Raw genomic sequence first — 12,362 nt, 5'->3', positions numbered from 1 at the left:
GGGAGGGAGGAGCCTAGATTCAGCTCTTGGGTTGACCTGCAGTCATGTCCTCTCGATGACCTCCTCCAACAATTTGTAACACTGACAGAGGTACATATCCAAAATATATAAACATTATTCCTAAAAATAATGTTTATACATAACACAACAGAAAATATATAAGAAAGTTGAATGGGCATTTCACAAATAAAAGGATATCTAAATATCCAAAATAAAAACTAATCAACTTTATTAGTAATCAAGAGAAATACAAATTAAAATAAATGAAATACTACCATGCACTCATCAGAGAGGCTAAAGTTAGAGATTTTTGAATGCTAAAAGTATTGATGAGGATGTGGCACAATGGAAATTTTTACACACTGCTTGATGGGAGGTTGTGAAGACTTCGAAAAGCCATTTGGCAGTATCTACTAAATTTGAACATATGCACACTTCACAATCCCGCAATTTCACTTCTATGTTTTATCTTCACCAAAAAAAAAAAAAAAAAAAAAAAATGCTCACAGCAGCATTGTATTTGACATAGCCCAAACTAGAAACAACCCAATGTCCAACAATAGCAGAACAAATAAATTGTGGTATATTCATACAGTGGAATGTTATGTAACAATGAGAATGCATAAGCAAGTAAGCCAGCAATAGAAGAATACATGTTGTGTAATTCTACTTATATAAACTTCAAAAGCAGCTTAGCTTAGAGGTTACAAGTCAAGATAGTGGTTAGTTTTAGGGAGAGAAATGGAGTCATGATGGGGGACATAAGCAAGGCTTCTGGATTCCTGGTGATATTTTGTTTCTCACCTGGTTAGCGATTATAAAAGCATATTCACTTTGTGAAAATTCATGATTTGAGTACTTTTAGAAATCATAGGTCACTTTAAAGTTTTTAAAAATTAATGGTGTGCAAATAGGGATATAGGGAAGCCTCTCTGAAGAAGCCAGCCATATAAAGATAAGGAAAAGTACATTCATAGGACAAATAAGCAGCCAGTGCAAAGGCCCTAGGTTGAACAATCCTAAGGAACAGAAAGAAAGCTGCTGTGACAGAGCCTGTGTGAGGGGAGAGTGTATCAGGTAGAGAGGCAAGATCACCTATGCTAGTGTTAAGGGGCTGAGATTTTATACTAAGCGCCATTTTTCTGTCTCCAAATCCAAGGATTATTTTACTGTACAGTTGAGAAATGTAAGACCTTAGAAGAAAATTAAAGGGATTGAAGTTGAGAATGAATTTATGAAAGTCTAATAAATATTTTTATGTTCAATTACAACAAAATAAAATTGATCAAGAACCCTCCCTCCAAAAAATTAATGGGCTTTTTTCCTTTGAAGAAGGATTTTGCAATAGAACTATATCTCATAAAGACCCTATTATTGTCTCTTGGTTTAAATTATGATCCCAAGAAACTGGTCCAGTTGAGGAGACATGAGCTTGACTAATTATGTGACCCTGGCCAAGTCACAACTTCCTTGAGCCTCAGTTCCCTTAACTATAAAATGAAGGGGTTGAGAGTACTATCTTCTAAGACTTTTCCAGGTCTAAAATTCTATTATTCAAAGTCACTTAAATTCTCACTGCTTTAGTTTTCCTCAAGAACAAAGTAACAATAGCTGTTACTCCTTACCTGAAACATTTCCTGGGGATGTCTTCATACATTAATTCTAAGATAAGTGATATTGTTACCAATAATCCTCACTTTAATTTTCTGAGTATTAACTCTTCTGTTAACGCATTAGAAGCAGGACTCTTGGAGAAGTTACTAAGTAGTGTGAAAAAGTAATAATTCTTACGGTAAAACATTGATGCCCAAAGGTGTTGTGTCATAAAATATAGTGACTATCCATCAATAATGTTTGTTTCTCTTTCAGACTTCCTAAGAAATTTTTCTTAGGAAGAAATTTCAGTCAAATGATATTACCATGATCTCTCTTCTGGTCCTCCCTGCCATGCCTGCAAGCTTTGCTTCTTCATTCATCATTTGTAATAACATACAATAATGAAGCAAACTCTAAGAGATGATCAACGGAAGAAAAATTTGTATACAAACTCAGACAAGTCAAAATTTTTATGATACCCCATTAAGAGGTAAAAAGACAAACAGGACATTCATTAAGTATAGAAAAATATTATCACTAATGATTAAATAAATACATGTTTGAAGGAGCTATCAATTTTTACTTATGAAATTGGCAAATAGTTTGAAAGTGAAACTACCCCATGTTGGTAGGTATTTGTTGAAATTGGCACTAGCACACATAGCTCAGGGTTTTTTAAACCCATACAAATCTCAGGAATAGCAATTTGGAAATGTGTATCAAGAGTCTCTAAAAGCTTCACAACTTTGACTAATAATATTACTCCCAGGAATCTATCAGGAGAAAAAATTCCAAACTCTAAAAATGTTTTATGCATAAAGATATTCATCACAGTTTTATATACTATACCAAAAATTTTTTTAACTAATTCTAAGAATAAAAAATCAAAGTATGATACATATAAACAATGAAATATAAAAAAATCTTTTATTTATGAGAAACAGGATCTGACTTATCATATAATCTCAACTGTTAAAATGAAGTAGGTTAAAAAGAAGTAGGGAAGTTGAGAAAACATTGAGGAAAAAGCAATATTAATAAAGCTATAAAAATGTAAACACTGAATATAAATTTAACCAAAAATAGGGATATGGTTATATTTGTAGAATTAGTGGATGGGGAAGAATGTATATTCCAGAAAAAAACCCCAAAAATACAAACCAAAAAAATGGTTAAAAGAGCTGAAGATAGTTACATGGGAAGATAGCTTTGGAGCAGAGATTGCAGTAGTACTCTTCCCTATATAAATTATATAAACAAATTAGTTTCATAAAAAATAAAAATTAAATGAAAAAAGGCAAAAGGTTGAAAATAACTATACCAAAGTATTAATAGAAGTTTTCTTTAGGAAGTTAGTTTTTAAATTTTTTATTCTTTTGTATTCTCACATTTTCTATGATAATCATGTCTTAAAAATCAAAGAGTAGAAAAACAGGAGGGCCTTGTCTTTCATTTGTGTGCTTTACATTTACATGGTGTTTTTAATTGTTTCATCTCACTTAATCCTCATAACAACCCTGTGAAGCAGATATTATAATCCTGAATTTTATCATGAAGAAAATAAGAAGTGATGAAACTTACAAAAGGTAATTTATATAACTACTGGCACTTTTTATTCCTATACCACAGAGTATTGATAATTTAAAAATAAAGAAGAAAGATGTAGATAGAAGAGAGGAAAACTATGGTTAGTGTTAAAGGTAAAATGGAGACTGGGTATGGTACCCCAGTGAAAGGCAAAATTATTGGAAATGTCAAGGCCACTCATTCTAAACCATTTATGTACACAATTTAATGTAACTTATGCACAAAATTAACTGTCAATATAATAAGGATTTGCATATCAGGCTTACAGCATATAAATTCAAACAGGAAAACTAGATTCCTTTTCAGATCTATTCAGAGGAGGTAAGATAGAAGCTGGTCCCCTCTCTTGGTAATTCAGGCAATTGGGAAAGTCAGTCTAGTGAGCATGTAATGAATGATTCCTATGAAAGCAAAATACTTTTTTTAATATAAACTCAAAATTATAGCTATATACACTTGAGACTGTGGTTTTCTTATTATTTGATTCTTAGGATGACAAATTAGTCAAACCAAATATGGAATGAAATGAAATTATACATAAAAATATTTTATGAGCTTTGTTCATCTTCTCTACATGAGAATATATACTTTATCTTTTTTAGCACTTCCTATTCCAGTACACTTTATTTTTTTATAACAATAATTTATTAAAAAAAAATTTTTTTCTATTCTTTTTCAAAGTCTTTTCCCATTTAGGTTATTACAGAATATTGAGCAGAGCTTCCTGTGCTATACAGAAGGTCCCTGCTGGCTATCTATCCTAAATATCACAATGTGTACATGTCAATCTGAAACTCCCAGTCTATCCCTCCCCACCTCCCCACCCCCTGGTGACCATAAATTCATAGAGAATATATACTTTAAAAGCTGAGATGGAATGCTGTCTCCTAGGTGTCACTTTCTCTAAACTCTGGAGACAGATTGAATTACTTCCCCCTCCACACTTTAACATTGCTGGAATATTTATCACAATGAATCATAAATAATTATTTACAGGTCTATCTATCCTGCTAGATAATGAGTTTTAAGAGGGCAAAGGCTATAGATTATTCATGTTTTATTCTCAGTACCAAATAAAATGTCTGGCTACAAAATAGGTCCTGGCAAGAACTTATCTGAATTAATACTGAGCTATCCAAAGAAGACAATTCATAAGTCCAATGAAAAGGAAATACACTGAAAAGACAGAGTCCATTAGATTTACTGTAAATCCTCTACTTTCTTTTAGGCACCATCACCAAAGACATAGTTTTAATATATAATTCAAATACTACTTTCACCATTAAGTTTCTCCTGATTTTTCCAGGTTACAAATATCTGTTCCTTTCTCTGCACTTCCAGTCTCGTTTCACCTCTATCAAAAGCCTTCACTCACTTTCCTCTTTTTATTTTTAAAAAATTCTTTAAAGGAACAACAGCCCATCTTATTTATCTTTTAATATACAAGATATACCTACCATTGGCCTAGCACATAATACACGCTCAATGTTTGCTAAGTAACAATTTATTAGACTTGAAAATATTCAAAAGATTATAGACAGTTTGTATAATTTCCATTATAACCAAGATGAAGGCCAGAGTAGTCTTAGGAGCCTTTCGTCTTCCTGATGAGTCCTTCTATTGTGTCCCACTGCTCCCTGGTGACCTACCACAAAAAGAAAAAGTCAATTTAATGAGGTTCTTGTGTGTTTTTAAAGCTTAGTATCCTCACTGCCAATATTATATTATACTCACAAAATGGCATTACCTTCCTCAGACTGTTGAATTCCCCTGAAATAAGTACTTCCTCACCACCATCAAATCGAATTACCTGAAAAATAATAATAAAAGCTGTGAAACTAACTTCTTTTAAAAAGTTTCTGAACCATTAGCCATTTCTCCCTCCTAACTGGATAGAATATCTCCTTGGCACTTTCAATCAAAGCCTAAATTTTAAGGACAAAACTGATGCTTAAACCTAAATTGATTTACTCTCTTTAAAATCCTCTCTCCATCATTTCTACAATTTCAAATTATACCCAATCTTAAAGTTCATCTTAGAGGCATGTCTACCAGAGTGATTTACATTTAATAAAATTAATTTATCAATGAATCAACTCCATAAGCTAAACAATATATATTAATATTTCTATATTATAAATAATATACTAAATACAGCTAATTAAATACTTTAAATCATATTTACATTCAACATCGTCAGGATTGGTTCTACAATCCACCTCCCCACGCCAAATCCACCTCCCAAAAAAGTTGAGAGACAACAATGCTTACAGCTCCATTAATCCAAGAAGCATAATCACTACAAAGGAAAGCAGCAAGATTTGCAAGTTCTTCCACAGTTCCTAGCCGACCACAGGGAATTCTGTCAATCACTTCTTTTTCAAAAGCTCCAGTTGGGTCAAGACGGCTAAAGGCACCCTTAGGAATTAAGAAAATAATTAGGTTGCTTTTTTTTTTTTTTTTTAATACAACCTCTTTCCTATTTAAGAAACAAATTTGCAGTAAATGGAATGTTACTATGGCAACCTGTTCATACCTTAGTACTTGTAAGCAACAGAGAGTTTTGCCAAATTCTTCCATATTCATTTTACCCAATATTGACCTTTAAAAAACCACTAGAAAGGACAGAAGGAAAAAGGAAAACCAGATTGGAGGGACTCCATGATTCTTCTCCAAGGTATTTCTAAATGGGCTTAGGAGAATAGCATGCTTCATTTCCAGAATGTTTCTGCAGTGATTCAGCCATGTGGAGGACAGGCTCTTAGTCCTCCAGCCAGGAGTAAGGGCTGTGCCACTGAGGTGGGAGAGCCACATTCAGGACACTGGTACACAAGACACCTCCTAGCTCCATGTAATATCAAACGGCAAAAAATCTCCCACAGATCTCCATCTCAACGCCAAGACCCAGCTCCACTCAATGACCGGCAAGCTACAGTGCTGGACACGCTATGCCAAACAACTAGCAAGACAGTAACAGAGCCCCATCCATTAGCACAGAGGCTGCCGAAAATCATAAGGCCACAGACACCCCAAAACACACCAACAGACGTGGACCTGCCCACCAGAAAGACAAGATGCAGCCTCATCCACCAGAACACAGGCACCACTCCCATCCACCAGGAAGCCTACACAACCCACTGAACCAACCATAGCCACTGAGGACAGACACCAAAAACAACTGAAACTAAGAAAATTATAAGACACTGATGAAAGAAATTAAAGATGATACACATAGATGGAGAGATATACCATGTTCTTCGATTGGAAGAATCAACAATGTGAAAATGGTTCTACTACCCAAAGCAATCTACAGATTCAATGCAATCCCTATCAAACTACCAATGGCATTTTTCACAGAACTAGAACAAAAAATTTCACAATTTTCATGGAAACACGAAAGACCCCGAATAGCCAAAGCAATCTTGAGAAATAAAAACGGAGCTGGAGGAATCAGGCTCCCTGATTTCAGACTATACTACAAAGCTACAGTAATCAAGACAGCATGGTACTGGCACAAAAACAGAATGGAACAGGATAGAAAGCCCAGAGATAAACACCATACACAAAAATAAACTCTAAATGGATGAAAGACCTAAATGTAAGGCCAGTCACCATCATATTTAGAGGAAAACATGGGCAGAACACTCTATGACATAAATCACAGCAAGATCCTTTTTGACCCACCTCCTAGAGAAATGGAAATAAAAACAAAGATAAACAAATGGGACCTAATGAAACTTAAAAGCTTTTGCACAGCAAGGAAACCATAAACAAGATGAAAAGACAACCCTCAGAATGGGAGAAAATATTTGCAAATGAAGCAACTGACAAATGATTAATCTCCAAAACATACAAGCGACTCATGTAGCTCAATATCAAAAAAACAAATAACCCAATCCAAAAAATGGGCAGAAGACCTAAATAGACATTTCTCCAAAGAAGATATGCAGATTGCCAACAAACACAAGAAAGAATGCTCAACATCATTAATCATTAGAGAAATACCAATCAAAACTACAATGAGATATCATCTCACACCAGTCAGAATGGCCATTATCAAAAAATCTACAAACAGGGCTCCCCTGGTGGTGCAGTGGTTGAGAATCTGCCTGCTAATGCAGGGGACACGGGTTCGAGCCCTGGTCTGGGAGGATCCAACATGCTGCGGAGTAACTAGGCCTGTGAGCCAGAACTACTGAGCCTGCGCATCTGGAGCCTGTGCTCCACAACAAGAGAGGCCGTTATATTGAGAGGCTCGCGCTCCGCGATGAAGAGTGGCCCCCTCTTGCCACAACTAAAGAAAGCCCTCGCACAGAAATGAAGACCCAACACAGCAAAAATAAATAAATTAATTAATAAAGTCCTACCCCCAACATCTTAAAAAAAAATGGGAAGCATCTTTAAACTCTCCTTAAAAAAAAAAAAATCTACAAACAATAAATGCTGGAGAGGGTGTGGAGAAAAGGGAACCCTCTTGCACTGTTGGTGGGAATGTAAATTGATACAGCCACTATGGAGAACAGTATGGAGGTTCCTTAATAAACTAAAAATAGAACTACCATATGACCCAGCAATCCCACTACCGGGCATATACCCTGAGAAAACCATAATTCGAAAAGAGTCATGTAGCAAAATGTTCATTGCAGCTCTATTTACAATAGCCAGGGCATGAAAGCAACCTAAGTGTCCATCAACTGATGAATGGATAAAGAAGATGTGGCACATATATACAATGGAATACTACTCAGCCATAAAAAGGAACGAAACTGAGTTATTAGTAGTGAGGTGGATGGACCTAGAGTTTGACATACAGAGTGAAGTAAGTCAGAAAGAGAAAAACAAATACCTCATGCTAACACATATATATGGAATCAAAAAAAAAATGGTCTGAAGAACCTAGGGGCAAGATGGTAATAAAGATGCAGACCTACTAGAGAATGGACTTGAGGATACAGGGAGGGGGACGGGTAAGCTGGGACAAAGTGACAGAGTGGCATAGACATATATACACTACCAAACGTAAAATAGATAGCTAGTGGGAAGCAGCCGCATAGCACAGGGAGATCAGCTCAGTGCTTTGTGACCACCTAGAGGGGTGGGATAGGGAGGGTGGGAGGGAAGGAGATGCAAGAGAGAAGAGATATGGGGACATATGTATAACTGATTCACTTTGTTATAAAGCAGAAACTGACACACCATTGTAAAGCAATTATACTCTAATAAAGATGTTAAAAAAAACACTAGAAAATATAACTTTTACCTTAGTTTCTTCATATGTAAAATGAGGATGCCTGTTTTAGCTATCTCACAAAATTGTTGTCTGAGAAATGAGAAAATGCATATGCAAGTACTCTGAAATATGTACAAATTTAGTGTGGTGGAGGTAGGGCTGCTACTGTCATTTGATTTAGTAAACACAGGAAAATGATTCAAATAGGAAATATTTAAGAGGAAATTCCTTTGCTTCTCCTTACTTCTCAAAATAATAGAAAAGGAAGAAAACAAGTATGTAGGAATATTAAATTCAAGTAGATTCCAGAGAGAGAAAAACATTAACTAAATTTGCCAAACAATTTCTGCCTTCTGTTAATGATAAAAAGGAGCAGACCCTAACACACCACTGTATTGCAATTATACTCCAATAAAAAAAAAAAGGAGCAGACCAAGATAAAGTATGCATGCGTGTTGATTAATAAAAATAATTGGCTTTTTCTCTACCAGTGCCTGTAAGTCTAGGTGACAACTCTCTTCAATAACACAGACATGAGACATAGCAAGCACACACAGGCTCCTTGAGAGCACTTCAGCTCTCCCTAGGCAGGTATAAAGCATCAAAGAAAAAGGGTAGACAAAGGTCCCAATTCTGGTTCTATCAGTGCTTGCTAGAGAGTTTCTATACTTCAATTTTCTTAAATCTCTTTAAAACTATATGCATGTTATTTGCATAAAACTTACACCTATACTGCTAGACTAAAAGTTGATGGCAAGCATCTGTCACAAATGTTTTTGTATCTTTCTTATTAGCACCTTTGCATACAGAAGGCACTCAGTAAGTACGTTAAATATATAATAAAATGCAGATGATCTTTCCTAGATACTGAGGTCCTAGAAAGAAGTTTCTATGACTATATATAAGATAGTGCTTAGCACAATGCTATTCTGAATCATGTGTTTTAATATGTGCCTTTGAATTATTTTTCCATTAATTTTATTATTTTTTATTACATAAGTGCCAAACAAATAAGATATTCAGTCAAGTTTCACTCACTCAGGTAGTTGTTCTTTCCATTTTCCACCCTTCAAACTGCTAAAAAAATTAATACAACCATCTCCATGTTAATATTTAATACCCCAGAACCATCTACAAGCCAAATACTCCTTTGCATTATTTTCAGTTTATACAACAGAAACAACTTAGCAAATTTCACCTGGGCCTTCAAAGAAACATCCCAGTTGGGATTATAAATTCTTGCTTTACACGGAAACAAAAAGAAGTATGAGAGTGAAGTCATTTGGGGTAACGTGAGAGAACAGAGAACCTGTGAACCTTTCACGCAACATCTGTAACAGCATTAGTGATAATTATGAGTTGCAATATCTGATTTCAGGTGAAATGCATGCCATCAGAAGGATTTTTAATCAGAGAGACATGGGAATTAGATGATGTGCATAACAGTGTTTGAAAGTGAAAAGGCACAGACATGTGTCAAAGAAAATGTTGCCTATAACAAGACCAAGCTTATATGATAAATTTCTAAAGCATCTCTTAAATTTAAAATATAGTTACATTTCCTTTTTTTAAAAAAAAAACATTTTTATTGGGGTATAATTGCTTTACAATGGTGTGTTAGTTTCTGCTTTATAACAAAGTGAATCAGTTATACATATACATATGTTCCCATGTCTTCCCTCTTGCGTCTCCCTCCCTCCCACCCTCCCTATCCCACCCCTCCAGGCTGTCACAAAGCACAGAGACAATATCCCTGTGCCATGCGGCTGCTTCTCACTAGCTATCTACCTTACTACGTTTGTTAGTGTGTATATGTCCATGACTCTCTCTCGCCCTGTCACAGCTCACCCTTCCCCCTCCCCATAACCTCAAGTCCGTTCTCTAGTAGGTCTGCGTCTTTATTCCTGCCTTACCCCTAGGTTCTTCATGACATTTTTTTTTTTCTTAAATTCCATATATATGTGTTAGCATACGGTATTTGTCTTTTTCTTTCTGACTTACTTCACTCTGTATGACAGACTCTAGGTCTATCCACCTCATTACATTTCCATTTTAAAAAAAGGATGTCAAAGAACCTTTAAAATATAGCAAAAATTAAGAAATATAACACAATAACAGATTAAAGCAAATCAGACAAAATGCCAAAATTGATGGCATAAAAGATCCCAGAAAGATTACGACACTGAAATAGACCTTATCAAGGAGTTGTATAGCTGCTGTATTCTTGCCCACCTCCTTATTTCTTATGTTGGATAATGGCAAAACCCTCTTCCCTTCCACCAGGGCTCCAAACTAAGGTATCGCTGGAAAATACTGCACACATGAGAATCTATCTATCTATCTTTCACTCCTTAATCCCTCAAAATGTGATCATAAGCAAACCAAAACTTACTTTGGTTTTTATAGGCCCCGGTTGAATCACGTTGAATCTCATTCCATATTTACCCCATTCAGCTGCAAGAGACCTAAAAATTAAACAACACAGATTCTAAAATATTATACTATATATTAAAAATACTATTAACCAAGACTGCATGCTTATTAAATGCCAGAGACTATAACTCCAACAGGTAGGTACTATTATTATTCCCCCTGTTACAGACAAGGAAACTGAGGCACAGAGAAGTTAAATCATTTGCTCTGGGTCATATGGCTAGTGAGTCAACCTGTAGCAGTCTAGCTCTGGAGTTTGTGCCCTTAGTCACACTCTGCTGTACTATCTACCATTTACACTTTAGTGTCCTTAAGCACTATGCTAGATGACCTACTATTCACATTTTGAACGAAGTCCAATATCAATACACATTTTTAAAAAGAGTATCATTATTTAGCACAAAGAAGGAAGAGATTCATGTCTCTCCCCCACATTTTCTGGAGTTCAGTCCTGCACTTATAAAGTTCAATGTAACTTTACTCATAGTACATTAGATTACAATGTTTGCAACATTACAAGTGCCTTAATTGAGTAAGAGACGGATTACATAGATTTAAAATATTAACCATATCATGTCTAACTAGGCTTTAATACAATTGTTGAACTGAGCTAAAAAGGAAATAAGAATCTAAAAGAATCTTGCTAAATGCCCTGAAGCAAAATAGAACACTAATAGCAAACATGAAACCTTGAAGAAGCAACCTGTTTTAAAAGCCTACTTGGGACTTCCCTGGTGGTGCAGTGGTTAAGAATCTGCCTGCCAATGCAGGGGACACGGGTTCGAGCTCTGCTCCGGGAAGATCCCACATGCCATGGAGCAACTAAGCCCATGCGCCACAACTACTGAGCCTGAGCTCTAGACCCCGAGAGCCACAACTACTGAGCCTGAGTGCCACAACTACTGAAGCCCGTGCACCTAGAGCCCGTGCTCCGCAACAAGAGAAGCCACTGCAATGAGAAGCCCGTGCACCACAACAAAGAGTAGCCCCCACTCGCTGCAACAAGAGAAAGCCCATGCGCAGCAATGAAGACCCAATGCAGCCAAAAATACATTTAAAAAAAAAAAGCTTACTTGATAGATATGTCTTTTTATTACCTAAACTTATTTTAGAAATTTAAATTCATATGTACATTTGTGTGCATATACTTAATCTACTTTAAAAAAATGATTTAACGTAACTTAAGAAATACATGTAATGCAAATGAAGAAGATAGAATTACTTGAAAAGAAAGAAAACAAACAAAACAAGGATAAGGAAATATAAAGAAGTCAAGAATGAAACTTATAACTAAATGTATTGTGATATTCCATATAATTATAATAGGCAGGTGAAAAACTTGTATCTACTCCTTCCATGATGCTATGCAAAAGGTAAGCCTAATCAGTTACACAACTCACACTGCCCATAACGAAAAAAGCAAGCTAATCTCTCAGGAAAAACACAATTGTTTCTGACAAAAAAATTTAATAAAACATTTCTTCCAAGAAAACGTATAAAAGGAAAATTGTGTAGT

At 35.5% G+C, this 12,362-nt stretch overlaps 1 protein-coding gene across 2 annotated transcripts in view; it reads right to left on the bottom strand.

The window, feature by feature from the left end:
- Positions 1-505: 505 nt before the first annotated feature.
- DECR1 (2,4-dienoyl-CoA reductase 1) overlaps positions 506-12,362 on the bottom strand; it is a 54,892-nt gene continuing 43,035 nt past the window's right edge. The window contains exons 7-10 of one of the 2 annotated variants that reach the window (XM_060287134.1): positions 10,806-10,878; positions 5,455-5,601; positions 4,918-4,993; positions 506-4,828 (exon numbers count right to left, since the gene is read on the bottom strand). In XM_060287134.1, coding sequence (XP_060143117.1) covers positions 4,740-4,828; positions 4,918-4,993; positions 5,455-5,601; positions 10,806-10,878 — 385 coding nt within the window. In that variant the 3' untranslated portion in view covers positions 506-4,739. The remainder of the gene's footprint in view (positions 4,829-4,917; positions 4,994-5,454; positions 5,602-10,805; positions 10,879-12,362) is intronic. The other variant, XM_030862851.2, reaches the window with a different exon arrangement.

This window comes from Globicephala melas, chromosome 17, assembly GCF_963455315.2.
Source record: "Globicephala melas chromosome 17, mGloMel1.2, whole genome shotgun sequence".
NCBI classification, from domain to species: Eukaryota; Metazoa; Chordata; class Mammalia; order Artiodactyla; family Delphinidae; genus Globicephala; species Globicephala melas.
This window is presented reverse-complemented; position numbering and strand designations above follow the sequence as displayed.